Source organism: Rhineura floridana, chromosome 7 (genome assembly GCF_030035675.1).
Source record: "Rhineura floridana isolate rRhiFlo1 chromosome 7, rRhiFlo1.hap2, whole genome shotgun sequence".
Lineage (NCBI taxonomy): Eukaryota > Metazoa > Chordata > Lepidosauria > Squamata > Rhineuridae > Rhineura > Rhineura floridana.
In genome coordinates this window covers 65,233,119-65,256,354 of record NC_084486.1, presented here as the reverse complement: position 1 = coordinate 65,256,354, position 23,236 = coordinate 65,233,119, and the positions used below count along the sequence as shown (strand labels likewise).

Below are 23,236 nucleotides of genomic sequence, written 5' to 3'. Positions count from 1 at the left end.
AGTTTACAGAAAAGTGAGGTGATATACAGTGATAATTTGTCTGGAGTAGCCTTCCTAACACACAGCACTGTTTTTAGTCACAGCTGTCTCTGCCTCTTAGATCACTGTTCTTCAACCTTGGGCCCTACAACTCCCATAAACCCCAGCCAGCTTAGCCAATGGCCAAGGATGATGGGAACTGTAGTCCAACAACATCTGGGACCTAAAGTTGAAGTTGCTCTAAGCCGTGTGCTCTGAAGGGCTCCATAGCAGCTTGATTGGGGTGTGGCCTGATAGCTATTGGGTTAAGGGCGTGGCCTGAGAACTGCTGAAGGCAACAAGTAGCAGCTGTGTGTGCTGGGATTTTCATTCTGTTTCCTGACTCCTAACTGAGCGGAGCAGAGCAGAGGGAGCTGTCTCAGTTGGTCCACAGGTGAGGAGATATAAGCAAGCCAGCTTTCAGAGAGCGAGCAAACAAAGAGAGCGCACAGGAGTTTGATAAAGGAGTTCAACAAGGAAGGTCAAGAGGAGGTCCCTAAAAAAAAATTACTAATTCTCCTTGTACAGTGCACAGCATACCTGAAGTAGGACAGGACATAGCACAGGCCACTTCAAAACAAGTAGTCAGAAACAAAAGGTAGAAGAGAGTATGAACAGGAAGGATACTCCAGTGGTCGTGACCTGCAACGTGTGTGCCATGTTTGTTTTCTTGCCTGAGAACAACATGGTGTACACATGCAACAAGTGCAGGCTCATGGCACTGTTGGAAGAAAAAGTTAAGAGTCCTGGAACGGTGGGTGGCCACACTGAGAACTATAAGAGAAGATGAAGAGTTCTTAGACAGAATGCTGGAACAACAGCAGCAAAGAGAAGTGGAGGTAGAAGAGCAACAGCATGTGGTAGCAGAAGAGGAGACTTCTTTGGAGAGGAACAACGAAGTGGAGGTAACTCCGTGGGAAAGGGTGACAAGAGCAGAAGAGCTAGAAGACACCCTTCACCAGTGGAACTATGGAACCGCTTTCAACCACTCGAGGATGAGACTGGAGGACAGCCTGTGGTGGAAGAATTACAGGAAGACCTCATGGGACAACGAGCAAGAGGCTGAAGCTCAATCAAGCAGAGGCAATGAAATCATACCCCACAACAAGAAGAGTACTAGTAGTGGGAGACTCCAGACTGCGTGGGATTGAAACCCAAGTATGCCGAGAAGATCCATGGACTCGCCAGGTATGCTGTCTATCAGGAGGACGGATCAGAGATGTGACGGAAGGGTTGCCATCACTTATCAAGCCCACCAACAGGTATCCCTTTCTCCTCATCCAAGTGGGAACAAATGATACTGCCAAACGGAGCTATGAAGAAATAACATCAGGCTTTGAAGCTCTGGGAAGGAAACTCAAGGACTTTGGGGCCCAGATAGTTTTTCATCCATCCTTCCAGTACTTAGAAGAGGAGTAGAAAGGGAAAGAAAAATACTCTGTGTGAATGAATGGATATGAAGATGGTGCTGAGATATTTGGATTCTGGGACCACGGGCTATGCTTCCTGGAAGATGGACAGCTGCCAAGTGATGGGTTGCATCTCACAAGGACTGAGAAGAATGTGTTTGGCCACAGCATGGAGAAGTTCATCAAGAGGGCTTTAAACTGAATCCTAAGGGGGAGGGAGATGTAAACTTGGTGGTAACGACTGATGAAGGCTTGTGCACAGGAACACGAACAGAGAGATTGGCTCTAATGGGGCCCAGTAACAGTCCTCAGAAAAATGTAGTAAGGTAGCCAAGCCACAAATCACATCATCTTCGATGTCTGTATTCTAATGCACAGAGCACGGGAAACAAGCAGGACGAACTTGAACTCTTCATACAGGAGGGTAATTACGGCTTGATACGTATAACTGAAACTTGGTGGGATGACTCCCATGACTGGAACACAGCAACTGAAGGATATAACTTGTTCAAAAAGAACAGAAGGAATAAAAAGGGAGGTGGAGTCATGCTATATGTTAAAAATATATATCCCTGCACAGAAGTACAGGAAGATGAGCTTGGTAGCTCCACCGAAAGTATCTGGATTAATTTTTTTTTTTTTTACAATAATTTTTATTCAAATTTTCATAAAACATACAAAACAAAATCATAAAACATTCAAAGACAAAAAACAAAACAAAACAAAAATGATTAAACAAAAAAATAAAATGTTGACTTCCCATTTGTCGCAGATCAAATCAGTTATAGGTCTACAATATATAACAATCCTGTCTCTTAAATTATATTATAAAATCACTTTCCTCCAGTAGTTATCTTAATTAATCATCAAATCTCATAAACATTACTTTATTCTTTCCACAAAAAGTCAAAGAGAGGTTTCAATTCTTTAAGAAATATATCTATCAATTTTTCTCCAAATAAACATGTCGATTAATCCATCTCGTTAATAATAATAATCTTATTGTCATAACCATAGTCCAAATAAACATATCGATTAATCCATCTCATCAAAATCTGTTAGGTCCAATAATTTCAATAGCCATTATTCCATTATCCATATTAATTCCATCTTCCATCTTCAATAGTCCTGTTAAGTCCAGTAATTTCAGTGTCCAATCTTCCATTATCAGTATTCCATAATAATCTTGCTGTCATAGCCATAGTCATATAATAAGAGTCTGATGGGAATTTCCTCTATCCCAAATATTTTCTTGCCATCAATTCTGAATAAGTTGCTGAAATATTGTTGTAAAGTCATATCTCTGTTCTTCTTTTTTACAAAATGCACTGGCTCATCTCTTGAGAGTTTTTCCATTGTCACATGGCTGCAGTTAATTCCATAGATTTTCTCTATATCAAGCTCCATCACGTCATTCCAGTCCAGAAGATTATCCAAGCCATTGATAACTTTATCTCTAATATCTTCATTAATTTCTTCAGAGATAATGTTAAATTCCAAACAGTAGATTTTATTTCTAATATCCATGAACTCCAGATCTTTTTCCAATTCCACATTTGTTCCAATCTCCAGGGCTTGTATCTTCCCTTTATTTTTTCTTTTCTCATCTCTGATCTCATTCTCCTCTCTCACAGGATCCCCTATTTCTTTAAGCTCCTGCGTCATTTTGCTCAGTTCAATTTTCAGCTCCTTACTGCCCTGTCGCAGGGTTTGTTTCGTTATCTGAATCTCATCCATTATTTTCTGAAACATAATTACTTCCAGATTCTCAGCCACTTTCCTGATTGCCATTTTTAAAACCACGAAAACAAAACAAAACAAAAATAAAGAAGAACCACTTCTTATTTCAGCAACAATTGGGTTACTATTCCAGGCTTGATGACATCACAGTATAAACAGAGCAGCCTGCCTTATCTCTCTATGTTCAAGAATACAAAACAAATTTAGTTCCCAGCATCAAAACAGTTAGTGGCGTCGTGAAGAAGCAGATTCGTCAAAATAAAATAGACCAAAAAGAGAATAGTCCCAGACAATATAATGTTCCTCGGAATAGAAATCCCTCTTCTGTTTATATCTTTAGAATGCACTTCCAGGACAGCTTTTTGCAATAGAAACAGAGATAAGCTGTTAATTTCGTGAATAACAGAGAAGAGTTATAGCTCACCCAGAAGTTCTTTAAAGCTGATTCATTTGACAAATCTCTTTTTGCTGCAACAATTTAAACCAAGTAAAAAAAATAATAGAAAGAAGGGTGCTTGCCTGTTAGTCCGTTTTCTCTTTGAAGAAAAGATAAACGTATCGCATTAATCAGATAGAGCTTGTTCGGAAGTCCGGCCGGCATTGCTGGCTGGACCTTTTCTCATAAATTAATGAAATCCAGTCCTCCCAACAAAAACAGGCTTTTGAGGTTGATCTCTACGTTTCTCCCTGCCTGGGAGAAATTTCATCAGTCAAAAAAAAAAAAATGTTCTGACTGATTTATATCTGAATAAGCTTCTTTTGAGGCGGGAGCCCGTCTCAAAAGCAGGCACAAGCGAAGTCACCCTTCCCGGAAGTCAGTATCTGGATTAAAATTAATGGGGCAAGTAATAAAAGGAATGTGGTGTTTGGAGTCTACTACCGACTACCCAATCAAGGAGAAGATGAGAATGTAACTTTTGAAAAGCAAATTGCCAATGTTTCAAGGAGGTATGATGTAGTACTGACCACACCATACTTGAATTCTTGATTTTAGCAGAAGCAAAAGCTGAGAGTAGCAATACGCACACCCTGGACTTTAGGAAAGCTGATTTTAATAAACTCAGAACAATTGTAAATAAGGTTCCATGGCAAGCGACCCTAATGAGAAAAGGAGTCCAAGATGGGTGGGAGTTTCTAAAAAACGAAATTCTAAAAGCGCAATTGCAAGCAATTCCAACAAGAAAAAAAGGGGAAAAACAGAAGAAGAAGCCAATATGGCTTCACAAAAAGCTTAGAGATGACTTGAAAACAAAAAAGGACACATACAGGAAATGGAAAGAAGGCCAGGCAACAAAGGAAGAGTACAGGCAGGTATCACAGAATTGCAGGGATGGTGTCAGGGAGGCTAAAGCTGAGAATGAGCTGAGGTTAGCGAGAGATGCTAAAAGCAACAAAAAAGCTTTCTTCAGGTATGTCCATAGTAAAAGACAGAGAAAAGAAACTCAGTGAGGATGGCAAAATGATAACAGATGACAAAGAAAAGGCAGAAGTACTCAATTCATACCTTGGCTCAGTCTTCTACCCAAAAAGGGTCTATGACCCTCCCGGGAAACATGAAGGGGCAGGATTGGAGCTTGAGATTGATAGACAAATGGTGACGGAATACCTAATGACTTTTGAACGAATTCAAACCGGCAGAGCCCAATAAACTGCATCCTAGAGTATTGAATTGAATTGAATTTATTCTTGTGGTCATACACAATATCAAACATCATATAAAACTGGTTAAAAATCATACATTTGCTAACTATAATCATTGCTGTATAGGCAGTTGGGCTAACAATGTTCTGCGATGGATGACTGCCATAGCACAGAATCTTGCAACACTACACGTGATTTGAGTATATTGATCCAACAGAAGATAGGTGGTGTAAAAGGAAAGGTCCCGGCCAGGAATCAAGTTGATGATTGGAGTTATATGCAGGAGACGGAGATCATGATAGAAAGGGCAGATTAAGAGTACATGGGTTACTGTTTCAATTTGTCCAATCCCACAAGGGCATAATCGCTTCGTACAGGGAACTCCCCAATATCTGCCCTCTAGAAGAGCAGACGGGAGCACGTCGAACTTCGCCAATGTAAATGCTTTTCTGTATCTCACATTAGGGAGCGAGCTGAAGTAATGCGGGAGCACAAAGCCCCTGGTGTGGGAAAGAGAATCATCCTTAAATGTCATCGACAATTGATGACTTTGTAATTCTACATCCATGATTCGTTGTGATATAGCCAGCCATGCTTTAGAGCAGCCCAGCGTGAAAATCGCGGGAAGAGAAAAGCCAAGGTTTGCAAGTTTCTCAATCAAAGACTTATGGCATTTAGATCGATAAGAGTCAGAAAATACCAGCGGGGCCAAACCCATGGGGCAGAACCGCAGTTTTAACCATAACCTTATTCTTAATTTCCAAATGCGGGCCTCAATTGTAGGGAGACCAGCTTCCAGTCTTAGAATATTATTTGAGAAACACATCGGTGTCCCAAAAATGGATCTTAAAAATTGGGTTTGGACGGGTTCAAAGGACACAGATTTGGAGTATATCAATGCCTGAGAACCGTAGAGCATTTGGGAGATGACCTTCGCCACGAAGACTTGTAAAGCGGAGGGAACATATTGACCTCCCTTAGTATGAAAGAATGACAATAGAGCCTTCGAGGTCCTCCAGGCATTAGTGATGGTATTCTTTGCATGAAGATGCCATGCTCCTGAGGAGTGGAAGGTCACCCCCAAATATCGATATGAAGAAACCTGTTCTATTTGAAGTTCATTAAGTTGCCAGTTGTGCCTCACCTTTTTCTTGGTGAACACGAGTACTTTCGTCTTCTCATGGTTAATGACTAATCGTTCTTTGGAGCAATAATCTGCTAAGGCCTGTAGTAGTCGACGTAGACCAATACTTGTCTGTGATAGCAGGACTGCATCGTCAGCATACAGTAGTATTACTAGGGGTTTGTTGGCGAGTATAGGAGGGTGAGATGCAATCTGTGCCAAGGAGCCAACCAAAGAGTTTATATAAAAATTGAATAGGGTTGGGGCTAGGACGCAGCCCGTTTGACACCCTCATACATAGAAATTGGCTTAGTTAGATGGCCTGCGTTGTTGCACCTAATACACAGTCTGGTGTTCTCATAGAGACAGCGTATGAGAACTAAGAGGCGTCTGTCGATGTCAGTTGACTCAAGCTTTTCCCAGAGCTTGTCTCTGGGTATGAGATCAAATGCGGTTTTAAAATCCATAAAAGCCGTGTAGAGAGATTCCCCCCTTTTAGTTGAATATTCTTCTACTAGATGCTGGAGTACTAATATGTGGTCCACGGTAGAACATTCCGCTCTGAACCCTGCTTGCTCCTCAGACAAGATATTCTCCTGGGCCAGCCAATTTTGTAGCTTATCGAGCAAATGAGTGGCATATAGTTTGCTGACTATGTTTAGGAGGCTAATACATAGAGTACTGAAGGAACTGGCTGAAGAACTCTCAGAACCGCTGTCTATTATCTTTGCAAAATCATGGAGGACTGGTGAAGTGCCGGATGACAGGAGGAGAGCTAATGTTGTTCTTATCTTCAAAAAGGGCAAAAAGGAGGAACCGGGGAACTACAGACCAGTCAGCCTAACATCAATCCCTGGGAAAACTCTGGAGCAGATTATAAAGCAGTCAGTCTGTAAGCACCTTGAACAATGCAGTGATTACTAGAAACCAACATGGATTTATGAAGAATAAATCCTGCCAAAGTAATCTTATTTCATTTTTTGATCAGGTAACCTCCCCTGTAGACTGTGGGAATGCTGTGGACATAATATATCTCGACTTCAGCAAAGCTTTTGACAAAGTGCCCCATGATATTCTGATTAGCAAGCTAGCTAAATGTGGGCTGGATGGAACAACTATTAGATGGATCCACAGTTGGCTCCAGGATCGTACTCAGACTGCTTATCAATGGTTCCTTCTCAAACTGGGCGGAAGTAACGAGTGGGGTACCACAGGGCTCAGTCCTGGGCCCAGTGCTCTTCAACATTTTTATTAACGACTTGGATGAGGAGGTACAGAGCATGCTTATCAAATTTGCAGATGATACAAAATTGGGGGGCACAGCTAATACCATGGAAGACAGAAACAAAATTCAAAGGGACCTTGATAGGCTGGAGCACTGGGCTGAAAACAACAGAATGAAATTCAACAGGGATAAATGCAAAGTTCTACACTGAGGAAAAAGAAACCAAATGCACAGTTATAAGATGGATACTTGGCTCAGCAATACGACATGTGAGAAGGATCTTGGAATTGTCGTTGATCACAAGCTGAATAGGAGCCAACAGTGCGATGTGGCTGCAAAAAAAGCACATGCTATATTAGGCTGCATTAACAGAAGTATAGTTTCCAAATCGCGTGAAGTATTAGTTCCCCTCTATTCAGCACTGGTTAGGCCTCATCTTGAATACTGTGTCCAGTTCTGGTCTCCGCACTTCAAGAAGGATGCAGACAAACTGGAGCAGGCTCAGAGGAGGGCAACAAGGAGGATCAAAGGACTGGAAACAAAGTCCTATGATGAAAGACTGAATGAACTGGGCATGTTTAGCCTGCAGAAGAGAAGACTGAGGGCAGATATGATAGCACTCTTCAAGTACACAAAAGGCTGTCACACAGAGGAGAGCCAGGATCTCTTCTCAATCATTCCAGAGTGCAGGACACGGAATAATGGGCTCAAGTTGCAGGAAGCCGGATTTCGACTGGACATCAGGAAAAACTTCCTAACTGTTAGAGCCATACGACAATGGAAGCAATTACCTAGAGAGGTAGTGGGCTCTCCAACACTGGAGGCATTCAAGAGGCAGCTGGGCAGCCATCGGGAATGCTTTGATTTGGATTCCTGCATTGAGCAGGGGGTTGGACTTGATGGCCTTATAGGCCCCTTCCAACTCTACTATTCTACGATTCTATGAACAATGTCTTAGATATTTCAGTTTCCAATGCTGTGCCTTCATGCTACAATGGAGAAAGGATAAGTACTGCATTTCACCCCTCTCCCAGTCGCCACACTTATTCTTAAAGAAGGTAGTAGAGATCACACTGGACTCCACAATATGTTCCATGAATACTTACGCTCTTCTCCATAATAGAGTTGTAAGAATCCCAAGATTCTCTCCACTTCTTTTTCTGTAGCTTCTTGATGAGATTCTTCCATTTTTTTCAACTAAAGAACTCAACAAGTTAACAAGTAATCATTCAAGCAACTGCATTATAACCAGCATTCTCCCCTCCCCCACCATAATGTTTTGCTTACATCATGAAAATTAAAGTTTTGTAACCCCTATTAAAACTAACAAAAGTCTCATTTGATTTGCATGAAGTATCTACAAAATACAAACTGCTGATTTAATAATTTCAAAAAATAGTAAGTAGCTTAAAATCTTGAGACCTAAGGTATGTAGAACTTTTTCTCCAGTTGTAGTTATCCAATTTCCAGTGAGGGGAGGGGAGAGAGTGTATGTATCAGCACTGACCCACCACTTCAAGTCATACTACTAACACACAAGAAAATTACTAGAACAAATTAAACCAGAACTGTCACTAGAAGCTAAAATGATGAAACTGAGGCTGTCATACTATGGACACATCATGAGAAGACATGATTCACTAGAAAAGACAATAATGCTGGGGAAAACAGAAGGGAGTAGAAACTGATGAAGGCCGAACAAGAGATGGATTGATTCCATAAAGGAAGCCGCAGACCTGAACTTACAAGATCTGAACAGGGTGGTTCATGACAGATGCTCTTGGAGGTCACTGATTCATAGGGTCGCCATAAGTCGTAATCGACTTGAAGGCACATAACAACAACAACAATGCACGTTTTACAAATCACAACATTACAAAATACCTATTGCTTCACCAATACATGATGTTTTTCCTACATGTGCTTCACATCAATGTAGGAAAAAGCTGACATTATACCCTACTTAAATAAGACAGATCTGTGCTTCTGCACAAGCATCAGCCTTTTGCACTGGGTTCTACATCCTTAAAAGGTATCTGTCATGGATATTGTGGTGTAAGAGTGCTGACTAACACCAGGGAGACCCAGGTTCAAATGCCCATACTGCCAATAAAGTCAGTGGGGTGACTTTGGCCCAGTCACCATTCTTAAACCTAATCTGACAGGATTTTTTTGAGGATAAAATGGATGAGAACCACATACACCCCCTTGAGCTTCTTGGATAAAAGCTGGATGTATGAATGACAAAAAATAAGGCTTTATGCTTGAGTTCTATTCTGTTAATATACTGTGAATTTCAATCTGAAATCTTTCCAACCTCAAACATGCACCCTTAAGTTAAATGTTTCATACCTGTGCAGGCATAGCCCTTCCTTCTTCTGACCCTGGCTTCTTTCGCTGCCTCTCAATTCGCGGCCTCTCAACAGGAGGATCAGCAGTAAACGCTCCCAACCTAAACCAAGTAAACATTTAACTTCCAGTGGGGCTGGGGGGTGGAGAGAAAGAGCCATAGCTCAGTGATGGAACATCTGCTTTGCATGTAGAAAGTTCAGTCTCTGGCATCTCCAGAAACCGGAGGAAGGAAACATACGCCAGCACAACCTGGTTTCCTTCCCATCCTCACCTGGCATATGCCCCTCCAGAAGTAAGGCAGGAAGTGTAAGACAGTGAAACGTCTCTGGTTCATTCCCTCTCCATCTCCAGAAGGCTAGCAGAAAAGGATGCCCCAACCACTACACTCACTTAGCTAAGTGATCAGGCCACGCTAAGCTTACAGGTTGTACTCCAGCATTATCTGAAGGGCTACAGATTCCTCAGCCCAGCTCTGCAGAAGAGTTCCCATGAAACATATCACACCACACTAATTTGAAGAAGCCACAAATAAACTTACATGAAGTGAAAAACTGGTGCTCTTCTAAAGTATTTTTTTGCTTCATCACCAAGTTTATTCCAAGCATTACTAGGTAAAAATCCACCAGCAACCTGTTCCTCTTCACTATCACTTTCTTCCCTTTCCAGACGATTTAAGCCCATAAATGATAACTGTAGAGGAAACATATTGTGGTGTCATTTTGCATCTGTAGCAAAAATGTAAGTCACCATGAAATAAGAATTCACTTTCTACAGACAGATATAGGAAGGAAATATTAAGTTAAATACTTTAAAATCATGATGTAAAATATCAAAGAAACTGATAGATTAAAACAGAACCCCACATTCAGAGGCATTTACTGGCATACCCCAGTTATACTGCTTGTGAGCTGACTAGAGATTACAGTTGCTGGCAACTGTTAAAATTGCTAGATTAGAAAAACCCTCACTCTGGCTCGGCAGGGCTGATCTTACATTCTTAAACGAAAAAATCAATATTTAAAACTTAAATCTGATATTGCAAGTAATTCAACTGAGTAATTAGAACTATTAATGAACTCCTCATTTTTGTATTTATGTGCGATAGTGGCATCTGCACTTGACCTTTATGCAGGTATGAATAACACTGTATACTGCATGATTTTAGCTGAAGTCACCACAACCCAAGAACTGGGGATAGGGGGAGCCAACCAGTTCCCTATTTTTTTTTTAAATGGGAAAGGCAATATTAAAACAAGGTTCAAGTGATTCTAATTTGGGGTGGAGAGGGAGGACACCCAAGCCTGCCTGATGGGCACACAGATGGTAGGCTCAGAAATCCAAAAATGAATCAGGGGATCTAAAATTGAAGGGCCATCCAGTTCTATTCATACACTTCGCCCCCCACCAGTTTTTCAAGATTTACAGAAGGCAAACTATGGTTTTAAGTTGCTTGTTTGCTTTTGTTTCCCATCTGTTTATGTTGCAGCTTCACAAGTTAACCTCAGTGATGCGGCAACCTCTTGATGCAGAGCAATGCCCCTGAACTAAAATACCTCTGAACTTAAATGCATCACACATTGCAGAGCAATGGCCCTGAACTATAAATTGAGCACAGACTGTGTTTTGCAAATCAACTTCAAACTGCTGTTTCAGAGCCTGGTCTATCAGCCCCAAACAAGCCACAGGTTGTGGTTTTCACACATTAAAAAACAAAACAAGACACCATGGTTTAGCAAAACAGACCATGGTTTTGTATTGCACCTAAACCCAGAGTCTGTTCTACCTTGAATCTGATATTTCAGACTATAGGGTTTACAGACATTAGCACAAGTGTTTAACAGTCAGCTTATATTGCAACAATAAAGTTATTTGGTTTCACATTTTAGATTTGCTCATGTGATGAAGTCATAACTGGAAAGAATTTTGCTAATGAGTTGTAGGCAACCAGAAAAGAAATGGTGAAAGCAATTTATGCAACGAACTCCTATTTAATAACTCTTAAATGTAACAATCTTATATTACTTCACAACTAATCACTCCAAACTTACTAAATCTTCAGCAAATGCAGATGGATCAAACACCGTCATATCTGAGTGCAACTGGTTTGCTTTTTCCTTTCCTAGATTTGATGCCAAAACCAGGAACTGAGCATCCAAAGCAGCCTCCCTTGCCCGGGACACTATTATGAAAAAATAAAGTTATTTTGCTACTGTCAACGGCAATTTGAAAAACAAGAATGATTTGATTTTCATTACCACCCAATTCTTGAAGAGTGCCTCCTGCCTCCAAGAGGCCAAGGTTTTATGTCCTGAAGTAAGACTTATTCAAGCACTCAGTGAGATCTACTACAATAGGAAATTGCTATTCCTTGTGTGACCATCCAGTCCATGTGCATCCAATCTATGTCTGCTTCTAAGTTTCAAGCTGAGAAATATATTCTCAGAGAACTTGCCAATATAGTATAAGGGCTTTTGAAGTCCTATCTCATGTTCTATATTACCGTCTGTACAACATTCCTAAAAGTGAGCTATCAGACACCTTCTTTGACAAGATATAGCACTGGGCATCTCATCAACATAATTTTAATAGAATGACAATGACAGATATGTCCATTTTAAGATTTGCTGTATAAAATCCTAAGATTAGGAAATATTTTGTACACAACTGTTAAACTACAATGGAGACAAAATTGTTTAATTTAGTACAGTTCAGATGACTTGTATTATTTTAGTGAAATATGCTTTTAATTGATGGTGTTTTAACATTGTGAAATCTTGGCAATTCAATAAAACATGACAATTAGCAGTGCCTATCTTGGAATCTTTTCAAAATATACTTTCCTAGACAGAGACCAGGAACACCCATTAAGATCTCTCAGACAGGAATGTGTGGAACCTCACAACACCAACCAAATACCACAGTCATGCCCTCAGTATCTTATGATCGAAAGATTGATTGTGTATCTAATAAGGCACAACAGCCCAGATCAATCTCTTTAGCCAAGCCCACAACTTCAATCTAAATGCCATGTAGGTGTGCTTGAAGCTGACAAGCAAGCAGTCACTCAGCAATCCTCCTCAAATAGGATAGGACATTAACCAGCCAGGGGATCCACATCCTGATTAGGGATTATTTCAATTATTTTATTGAGACTTTGAGCTTCAGGCAACTTATCCTCAATTAGTTCTGCTTTTATCCTTGGGGTTCAGCTTTTCCCCCACTGGATTCACCATCCAAAATGGACATGTACCCTACTTTAAAGGTCATTGCCTTAATAGTACAAAGTACATTTTCTGCTGGCAAGACACAATTGAACCAATTCCCCCCAAATGGGACAAGATAAAATATCTGAAGCCTCATGTTTTGAGACCAACCTTAAATTGGAAGCTCCACCCCAATCAAATGAAATCCAAGAGACTTTATTTTCAATGTGCAAAGCAAATTCATCACAAGGTAGAAAAATATTACTGTCCAGAACAGCTGAATAGGACTGCAATTTGCAAATATAACAGCAGCAAAAAAAATTACTTCTTTGCTGTTCTCACCATCATGACCTGTTCTTTTAAATATGATCTATGCTGCAACTGGCCAGATTCAGCAAGAGCTGAAAGCCACTCACACCTCTGTGTCTCAGTCATTTGTGTATTAGACCATGTCTCCATGAAACCTACAAAGCCTGGTTCTCCACTTCTCTGTCTGGCCCATTTCCTCCTGGTGAATAAGGTTGGGCCATGGACTCCAGCTACAAAGGCTATTGCTGAAGGTGCTTAGATGCTATTTGGTTGCAAGCCCTACAAGATCTAATAGTTTCCTGCTTTCTGTCTGCCCATTTTCACCTGGTCTGGAAGAACTCTGACTGACTCGTTATAAAGGCCTAATGAGTTTAGGACAGAGTTGTTATGCCCTGATTGGATATGTCATTGACTTCAATTTACTGTAGTTATATTTTGATCAGAGCTTGGAAAAGTTACTTTTTTGAACTACAGCTCCCATCAGCCTCAGCCAACATGGCCACTGGATTGGGCTGATGGGAGTTGTAGTTCAAAAAGTAACTTTTCCAAGCTCTCATTTTGATGAATTCTTTAATGACCTGTTATTATTTAATACCTTGATAGGTATACACTATTGCATTATGAGTTGTCTATTGCATTGTCCTAGATTAATATTCTGTGGATTGTTTTTTACTGTTCATGTTTGTGTTAATATTGTATTTTGTCAGTTTTTGTATAAATTGCCTAGAGCACCAACTATGAAAAGGTGGTATATAAATAAAATTGACACCGACATGTGTAAACCAATGAGGAAAGGAGGATGCTAGGCAATGAAAGTTACCATGTCATTGGCCTTAGTCAAGCTGATGTTCCACAGTTCAAGAATGTTGACCTAATAGTTGTCAGTGGGAAGGGCCCCCGAAGTCATCTAGCTGCTAGCACAGTAACAATACAGTTACAGTACAATTAAGTTAGTGGCACTCTATCAATAGGCACAGAATCAGACAAAATGCCAAAGAGATTACATTTCAAATATCTCAGAGATGCAGAGGCCTTGAAAGAAAACCTATTTTCCTCCCCCCCCCCGGTTTTTTCCAGGCCTTCACATTTCTACTCTTCGTTTTCTGAGGAATACAGAAAGCTCCAATCAGTATCCTTGAAAGAGCATGAGAAGATGAAAGATTATTTACACAGTTTCGCATAAGACCAGGTTCAAGATATTAAATAAGTGTGCTGATGTATCTTCGTTTAACACAAGACAATGTATTGCTTACTTTGTTTTTATTTCAAGCACCCTTTCCAAAAGTAAAAGAAAGGAAGGGGGAGAAACGAAGTAAAGACAAGTAACTATTCTGGGCAACTATAGTCTTACCTCCAGTAAACAGTTTATTTGCATCTTCCAGAGCCTCTGTCAGTTTATCATTTCTGGTGCTCAGCATCATTTCACGATTCTCTGGAATAAAAATCACATGTAATGGGTACCTTTAAAGAAAAAATAAATATATACAGCCCAAGAAAACCAAGCTGGCAATGAACGCCAGACAGTTACAATTGTGAATCATATATATGAAATACAGCTGCCTTAACATTATGCATGTTCTAACCATAGCAACAGGTCCAAAGATAGGCACATGCTCTTCCCCTGAACTATGGCCTTTCACAGCTGTGGCACCTTGATAACAGAACTCCCTTCCATCAGAGATATGCTTATCATCCTTTGGAGACAGAGGAGATTGTTTGCCTCTGTATGTTCCCATGAATTTCTGTATTGCAGCTACTTTGTAATTCATATGCGAGTTGTTTGTTTGTTTGTTTATTTATATACCGCCCCATAGCTGAAGCTCTCTGGGCGGTTTACAATAACTAAAAACAATAAAAACAAATATACAAATTTAAAAACACATCTTTTAAAAACAATTTAAACACAATTTAAAACACATGCTAAAATGCCTGGGAGAAGAGGAAAGTCTTGACCTGGCGCGAAAAAGATAACAGTGTGGGTGCCAGGCACACCTCGTCATAGAGATCATTCCATAATTTGGGGGCCACCACTGAGAAAGCCCTCTCCCTTGTTGCCAGCCTCACAGCTTCCCTCGCAGTAGGCACCCAGAGAAGGGCCTTGGATGTTGAGCGTAGTGTACGGGTGGGTTCGTATCAGGAGAGGCGGTCCATCAGGTATTGTGGTCCCAAGCCATGTAAGGATTTATATGTTAAAACTAGCACCTTGAATCGAGCTCGGAAACATACAGGCAGCCAATGCAAGCGGGCCAGAATCGGTTTTAGATGTTTGGACCGTCTGGTCCCTGTTACCAATCTGGCCACTGCATTTTGCACAAGCTGCAGTTTCCGAACAGTCTTCAAAGGCAGCCCCATGTAGAGCGCATTGCAGTAATCTAGCTTGGAGGTTACCAGACCATGGACAACTGAAGCCAGGTTATCCCTGTCCAGATAGGGGCGTAGCTGGGCCACCAACCAAACTTAGTAGAAAGCACTCCATGCCACCGAGGCTACCTGAGCCTCAAGTGACAGAGATGGTTCCAGCAGAACCCCCAAGCTACAAACCTGCTCCTTCAGGGGGAGTGCAACCCTGTCCAGGACAGGTTGGACATCCACCATCCGGTCAGAAGAACCACCCACTAGCAGCATCTCAGTCTTCTCTGGATTGAGCCTCAGTTTATTAGCCCTCATCCAGTCCATTGTCGCAGCCAGGCACTGGTTCAGCACATTGACAGTCTCACCTGAAGAAGATGAAAAGGAGAAACAGAGCTGCGTGTCATCAGCATACTGATGGCAACGCACTCCAAAGCTCCGGATGACCACACCCAACGGTTTCATGTAGATGTTGAACAGCATGGGGGTCAGAACTGACCCCTACGGAACCCCATACTGGAGAGTCCAGGGTGCCGAGCAATGTTCCACAAGCACCACCTTCTGGAGCAGACCCGCCAAGTAGGAGTGGAACCACTGCCATGCATGTTTAATGTTATAACATTGTATACCACCCTGAAAACCTTAATTTATTTGTTTGTTTGTTTGTTTATTGTCCTGCCCTTCCTCCCAGAATGGGCAAACAAAAACACTAAAAACACTCTAAACCATCTTAAAAATAAAAGACTTTAAAACATTAAAACATTTTTAAAAACATATTAAAACAAAGGATCTTTTTTTAAAAAGGTTTAAAAACATCTTAAAGAGCAATTCCAACACAGAAGCAGATTGGGATAAGGTCTCTACTTAAAAGTTTTGTTGAAAGAGGAAGATCTTCAGTAGGCGCCAAAAAAATAACACAGATGGTGCATGGCTTCTCCCAATTCAGAAGAAATAGAGCTGGGTATCATCAGCATCTCCTGATCTCTACTGATGATCACTACCAAGGGCTTCATATAGATGTTAAACAGCATTGGGGACAAGATGGTACCCTGCACCATCCCACACCACAACTGCCAGGGAGCCAAAAGACAATCATTCAACGCTATTATCTGAAAATGACCCTGGAAACCGTATCAGAATCTAAAACAGTGCCTCTGATCTCCATCTCACCAAGTTGGCTCAGAAGGATACCATGGTCAATTCCTTAAAGGGCAGTCTAGCAATATAATTTTAAAATGCCAGTATTTTCTTCATTTAAGGGTACAGCATTTCTGGAACTCCCTTTACATTATTATGAAAAGAACAACTGGTGGGGACACAGAGATAATAACCACACAGTAAGACTGCGCTGGATATTGGGGTGGGGAGAACATATCCATCAGAGCAGGACACAGACAAACAAATGGGAAGCATCAGAGAGACACCACCACTTATTGGTAAAACAGATGATGTTTGAGAGGATTTGTGCTATTTACATTATGAGAACATTATGAGAAGCAAATGGATAAAGGGTGTTATTTAATTGCTGCTATTGTTCTCTGGCGAACAGAGCAAATAAGATAAGACTGAAAAGAAAAATCTTGTGTAGAGATTGAAAAAGAAAAATTCAGAAAGTTCACTTTTTTTTTCAATTAATTTTTATTCAAATTTTCAAAACCAAAACAATACAAAAAGAAAAAACACAAATCCATAACTAATACAATAAAAAGAAAAAAATATATTAAAAAATTGACTTCCGATTTGTCGTAGTTCAGCTATAAGTCTATAATATATAACAAGCCTGTATCTTAATATATTATAAAATCACCTTCCTCCAGCGGTTATCTTAATTGGTTACAAATCTCATTAACATCATATCATTTTATTCTTCCACAAAAAGTCAAAGAGAAGTTTCCAATCCTTGAGATATATGTCCATCAATTTTTTTTCTAGATAAACATGTCAATTAATCCAACTCATCAAGTCTACTAAGTCCAGTAAATTCAAATCGCTCTTCTTCCATTATCCGTATTGGTTCCATCTTCCAACTTCCATCTTTACGCACCCAATAATCTTGCTGTCATAGTCATATAATAAGAGTCTGATAGGAATTTCCTTTTTCACAGATATTTTCTTGCCATCAATTCCGAACGTATCACTGAAGTATTGTTGCAAAGCCGCATCTCTATTCCTCTTTTTTACATGATACACTAGTACATCTCTTGAAGATTTTTCCATTGACACAAAACAGGGATTAATTCTGTTAGCTTTCTCCATTTCAAGTTCCATCAAATCCTTCCAGTCCAGGAATTTTTTTGAACCGATAATATCTTTACCTCCAATCTCTTCAATTCCTTCAGGGGCAGCGCTGAGTTCCAAACCGTAATATTTGTCTCCAGGATCCATCACAGCCAGGAAATCCAAATCTTTTTCCATATCCATATTTAATCCAATCTCCATAGTTTGAACCATGCCTTTAATTTCTCTTTCATCCTTTTTTGGTTTTCCAGATCCATCTTTATTCTCCTTTCTCACAGAATCCTGAATTTCTTTCAGCTCCTGTCTCATTTCGTCAAATTCAATTCTCAACGCTTGACTATTATTTCTCAGTTCTTGTTTTATTGAGTTAATCCCATTCATTATTTTCTGAAACATGTCTAAAGATAAAGTCCCTTCTTGTACATCCATGATCTTCTTAATTGTCATTCTTAAAGCCAAAGGAACAAAACTCCTTCAATTTTCAATGTCCCAAGCAAAAAGCAGTTTATTTCTTTATCCAGTTACAAAGGAGTTAATCTTTCAAACCAACTGGCGTCACACTCTAGACAGCCCTTATCTCTTATATGCCCAGAAGTGCAAAAACAGCTTTAGTTCACAGCGTCCAAATAACTAGTAGCAGAAAAAATGAGCAGATTCGTCAAAAAAAAGTAGATCAGAAAAAATAGTCCCAGACATATATTACACAAAAGTCTTATAAATCAAAAAGAAAACCCTCATCCGTTGTAATCTTTATAATGCTATTTTCCATGTCAGCTTTTTGCAATAAAAAAGATAGGCTATTTTTATTTTCTTCCCCCTTAGTTCCGTGAGTAAAAGAGAAGGAAAGTTTTGACTCACCCAAGTTTTCTTAATTGCTGGTTCTTTGACAAATCTCTTTAGCTGTATAGATAAGAAAGTAATAAGCGTAGACAGGCGAATGCTTGCCTGTTAGACCGTTTTTCTTTAAAGAAAAAAAAACGGGTCACTTTTTCAGCTGAACTAGCTAGAAATCCTCGCTCCGTCCGAGCTGCTGGAAGACCTTCTTTCACAGACAATTCTGACGAATTCCAGTCTCCAACAATCACAACAAAGCTGTGTGGGAAATCTCACGTTTCTTCCTTATCCAGAAGAAATTATCCCCAGTCAAAAAAGACCCTTCTGACTGGATTTAAAACGGAAAAAGTTTCATCCAAGACGGGAGCCGTCTCAGAGGCTGCACAGGCGGAGGGATCCTCCTGGGAAGTGGCCCAGAAAGTTCACTTTTGATGTGTGAAATATGAGCAACTGTAAACCTCATTAAAGATAGAGTGGAACTGTGAGTTAAGCACAAGGAAACATTAGTTCCTGGACACACTCAAGAATCCTCTATCATAAGGTTTTTTTTCTTTGCCTGCCACACTCACAATTAAGCAGTAACAGAACAGTGGATTTTTTGCACCTTTTCCATCATGAACCATGACATCACTACTGCAATACATTAATGACGAAGTATGGAGCACAAAAGAACAGCTTTCACTGCTGATGACTATTATCCTTACATATATGACATGAAAGGAGAAAAAAAATTCCAGGAGGGGTGCCTGAGGGGCAAACAGCCGGCTCCATTTTCATATCCCTTCGAAGTGTTCCTATGATGAAGAGTAAAGCTATCAAAGCCTACTAACATTGATGGCTATGTACTACCACCACTGCAACAAGCAGTTTGCCTTTGAACACCAGCAGCTAAAAATCACAAATGGGATGAGCGCTCTGCACTCATGTCCTGCTAGTGAGCTTCCCATTGGCATTCTGGTTGGCCTCTGTGAAATCAGGGTCCTGGGCTACATGGGACTTTGGCCTGATCCAGCAAGGCTCCTTTTCTTATGTGGGCACAACGCCATCAGCTTCACTTCTACTTCTCTTGGAGTGGGGGGGGGGAGGGGAGAGAGAAAAGGTTACCACTCTCGGAGCTCAACAACGGGGAACAATTCAGTTTCCTGCGAGAGCGCAACCTCGAGGGAAGAGGACACCTCATTATGACTCTGGGGTGGGATGGGGTCGGGGTAAAGAACTGGGACCAAAGAGAGAAAGAGGAGGCTAGCTCCCAACCCCCTCAGAGAGAGAAGCCCACCAGCCCTGCCTACTGTGAAGGAGGAGGCACCTACGCTGGACAGTGGAAATCAGGTCCCGGTACTGCTGGCGGAGCAGCCGCCGCGTAGTCTCGTCAACACCGTCCTCGGCCGCTCTCTCGCCCGAGGGCCCCGGGCCGGTCTCTCCTCCTCCCCCTTCCTCTTCTTCGCCGTCTCGGCCCCCATCAGCATCCCCAGCTCGACCCCGAGCCTCCTGAGGTGGCCGGCGTCGAGGATCACTACGGGCGCCGCTGTGTCGGCCTCGGGAGCGTCGAGATGAGTCGCTGCCCCCAGCCTCGGACATGGCTACTCGGTCATTTCTCGCCGCGCACTCCAAGTGCCTCCTCCCTGCCTGCCGGTCACCCTCCTCCTTCCCGCTCTGTTGAACATAGGAAAGGAGGGGGAAAGAAGCTACGGTATGTAGGACATAGAGATAGAAACGGGTAGAGTGACCGTTTCAACTATCTAAAGAAAAACAGCCGTCTTGAGGTGTAATTCTCAACAGGAGCAGAGAGATGTCGATCTATCCTTGTAATGAAATAAACTCTATATACGCTGTGTTGTGAAGAGTTGGAAAACCGATTCAGTTTTCGACTGGAAGCGACAGTAGGGATTGTGGCGGGGTATATCACCAAGGTAAAGGAAAGAAAAAACCCACCCCTTTTCTAGTTTTGTGGCATGTATATAGGGATTGGAAATGTATACTTGTTTGTGACTCCGTATACTGGTTTGTTCCTTCTTGATTTATATCTCTAGGATACTGGAAGCAACGGAACAGGCGACAAATAGGAAATAGTAACGGAAAGCCGATCGCAAAGGAGTGAGCTCTGTGTGTGTCGAATCAGCGGCCTCCAGTATCATCTCTTGTAAACCACCCTGTTCAGATCTTGTAAGTTCAGGACTGTGGCTTCCTTTATGGAATCAATCCATCTCTTGTTTGCTTAGGTAGCTATTTTTCTCCCTCGCCCTCGCTTAGGCGAAAGAATCAGGTGCCTTTTACGTGGACTGTTTTGGGGTGGGTGGTTTCTTACTCCCGCCGGCTTTTGTTTCTGTTAATATGTGAAGTGTTGCGAAAGGAAAAAGAGGGTACACGAACTCGCTACTGGCTATAAAATAAGAGACAGCAAGTCTTGCAGGAAAGGATTAAATTCAAGCTACTGTACAGGGTGATCACCTATTTCTTCATGGTTTGACTGCTTGTATTTCAAAACAGACATCGGGTACTGCCTTCGAAGAAAAAATATTCTCTAAAATACGCAAAAGAAATTGCAGTGAGCGATGTACAAGAGAACACGAGCAAACGCCTTTTCCCATATAGTACGGTATGAGTTGAAGATAAATTTTTTGAGCGTAGGAATTATGCAGGCAATTACTTTGAATGCTGTTTTTCCAATGCAGTTGTCTTTCAATGCTTATCAACGATTTAACAACAAATACCTACAATAAGAGATCAATGATTCCACGCTTTCTTGGAGAGTGAGGAAGAGGTCTGACGTTGCATCCAGCAGAGGGTAGTAGAGATATATTGTCATCTGAAATGCATGTTCCTTCCACCTAGCAGCCCCAAAATAAAATGTGGTTACATTCAGCTGTCCTGCTCAGGGCTGTTTACATTCTTTCAATCAATCATTTTTTAAAAAAATCAAGGCAGAATTAGCTTAGAAGAAAAACTATTTCTAAGACATCAGTAAACTATAGTTGTTGCTTCTTGGGGGGGATGTGTTTTTGTTTCTAGGCTAAGACATAAACCTTTCACCATAATATGAATTTAACAAGAGAGAGAAAACTACAGCAGCTTTAAAGACTTACTTTAATGGAATAAAGAACTGAGAATTAGCTTTTCTTTCTGTTAAAAAAAATACTATGAAGAAACTAAGTCGGCTCATTTAAAAAGGTGGTTTCACCCAGACCTCAAGGGGGCCATCTAGCCTAGTGGGCAACACCAAGGAAGAGGCATGAAATAGCACCTGAATAATCCTGGTACCATAGGGACACACCACATGATACCAGGCATGAATGGGATTACTACTGTGAGAATTGTTTGTAAGACGCTTTGAGAGCCTCTTGGGGCTTTAAAGTAGGATGTAATTATTCCAAAGAAAGAAAGTTGAGATGCAGACTTTCAGGTTGGGGAGTCTTGATGCATATGCCAGCAGTGAACTGATGCTGCTAGCCCCCTGCTGTCTTTCATCCTCACAATTGCTGCCAATGTAACTGTGGGAGGAAACAGCATCTCAGAATCAAGGGGCTGATCTGGGCCAAAGAGGCAGACCACCACCATCCACCATGGAGTTTGCTCCGCTAGCAGAGAAAAATCCTTTGCTTGTTGTCTTCAACTGTTCTAAAAGGACCATGTCCTCCCAGTTGATCCAGCTCCAGATCTAAGAGCTACATTGGAGGCTCTACTCCCGCTGTTACACTAGGGGGAGGGGGGCCTTGCCACACTGGTTCTTTGTCTGTCACCAGAAGTATGGTGTCCAGCTTGTGTTGCTTCCCAAGAGGGAAAGGCCCCAAGGGGTGCACAGTGGGTGATTCTGCTGACAAAACATATGTGAGGTAGTGGCTTCTCCCTGCAAGGCTCTCCTTTGATGAAACGAAACCTGATCTCATCAACACCCATTCATCAGCAAACAAAAGGCCCTGATAGTCGGGGCCTCGTAGAACATTAGATTAAACTGTTCTTCTAGGTCCTGATAGTGAAGACCATTTTCATCCAAGTGGGTCCAGGTAGGATTCAGGGCAGAAGAGGACGTGCCAAGGAGGGAAAAGAGAGAACAAGTTTTTAGCAGTGGATAAAATGCTGAAAGTGTCTTAAGAAACTGCCATATAAATACAAGTTAAAACTCAGGCCTAACGATTTACCTCCTCGTCACCTCAGTTTTTTCTTCATGCATTGCCTAAAAGGCCACATGTAGGATGATGGTAGATTTTCTCTCTGTTTTAAATTCTGGCTTCAGAAAGTTGGAGAGATGGAGGGGGAAATGTGAGCCTTCCCCCCCTTGGAGTCTTCCTTGCCTCATTGTGCCACCTGGGCTCCTTGTTAAACTCAAGATCGGACCCTCTCTGCCTTTCACCTCCATTTCAAATGCTCTGGCCCTTTCCTGGCTACATATGTCCCACACACACACACTGCTAGTCCTTGATTGCTGTGAATAAGGGTAGAAACACACTTACTGTTCTGCCGGTTCCAGTATGTCTCCACCTGTCTCTTCTGAAAACAGGGGCACATAACAGTCAAACCCCGCCCCTTTTTACTGTAAACCCTGGTGGGAGCAGCTTGAGTGCTGTTTTTTTAATTCAGTTTCAAAGAGATTTCACAACTGATCAGCAGATCAGTCTATTCCCCCTCCAGGTGTGGCTAATGGAAACACTTTGAGGTAGACGACTAGTGTGTTCACAGCCTAAATATCCACCGCTACTACCATATGCTGAAACAACAGTATACCTCAGTTTGAAAATGGCTTCCATTTCCATTGCAAATATCTGCAGCTCTGCAAAACTGGCCCAATTTCTCATGATGC

At 41.4% G+C, this 23,236-nt stretch overlaps 1 protein-coding gene across 1 annotated transcript in view; it reads right to left on the bottom strand.

Moving 5' to 3' along the window:
- Positions 1–20,154, bottom strand: part of NSMCE4A (NSE4 homolog A, SMC5-SMC6 complex component) — a 28,309-nt gene extending 8,155 nt beyond the window's left edge. Inside the window, exons 1-6 of the mRNA XM_061635806.1 lie at positions 19,752–20,154; positions 14,372–14,452; positions 11,557–11,687; positions 10,047–10,198; positions 9,509–9,608; positions 8,263–8,353 (exon numbers count right to left, since the gene is read on the bottom strand). Coding sequence (XP_061491790.1) covers positions 8,263–8,353; positions 9,509–9,608; positions 10,047–10,198; positions 11,557–11,687; positions 14,372–14,452; positions 19,752–20,019 — 823 coding nt within the window. The 5' untranslated portion in view covers positions 20,020–20,154. The remainder of the gene's footprint in view (positions 1–8,262; positions 8,354–9,508; positions 9,609–10,046; positions 10,199–11,556; positions 11,688–14,371; positions 14,453–19,751) is intronic.
- Positions 20,155–23,236: the final 3,082 nt, after the last annotated feature.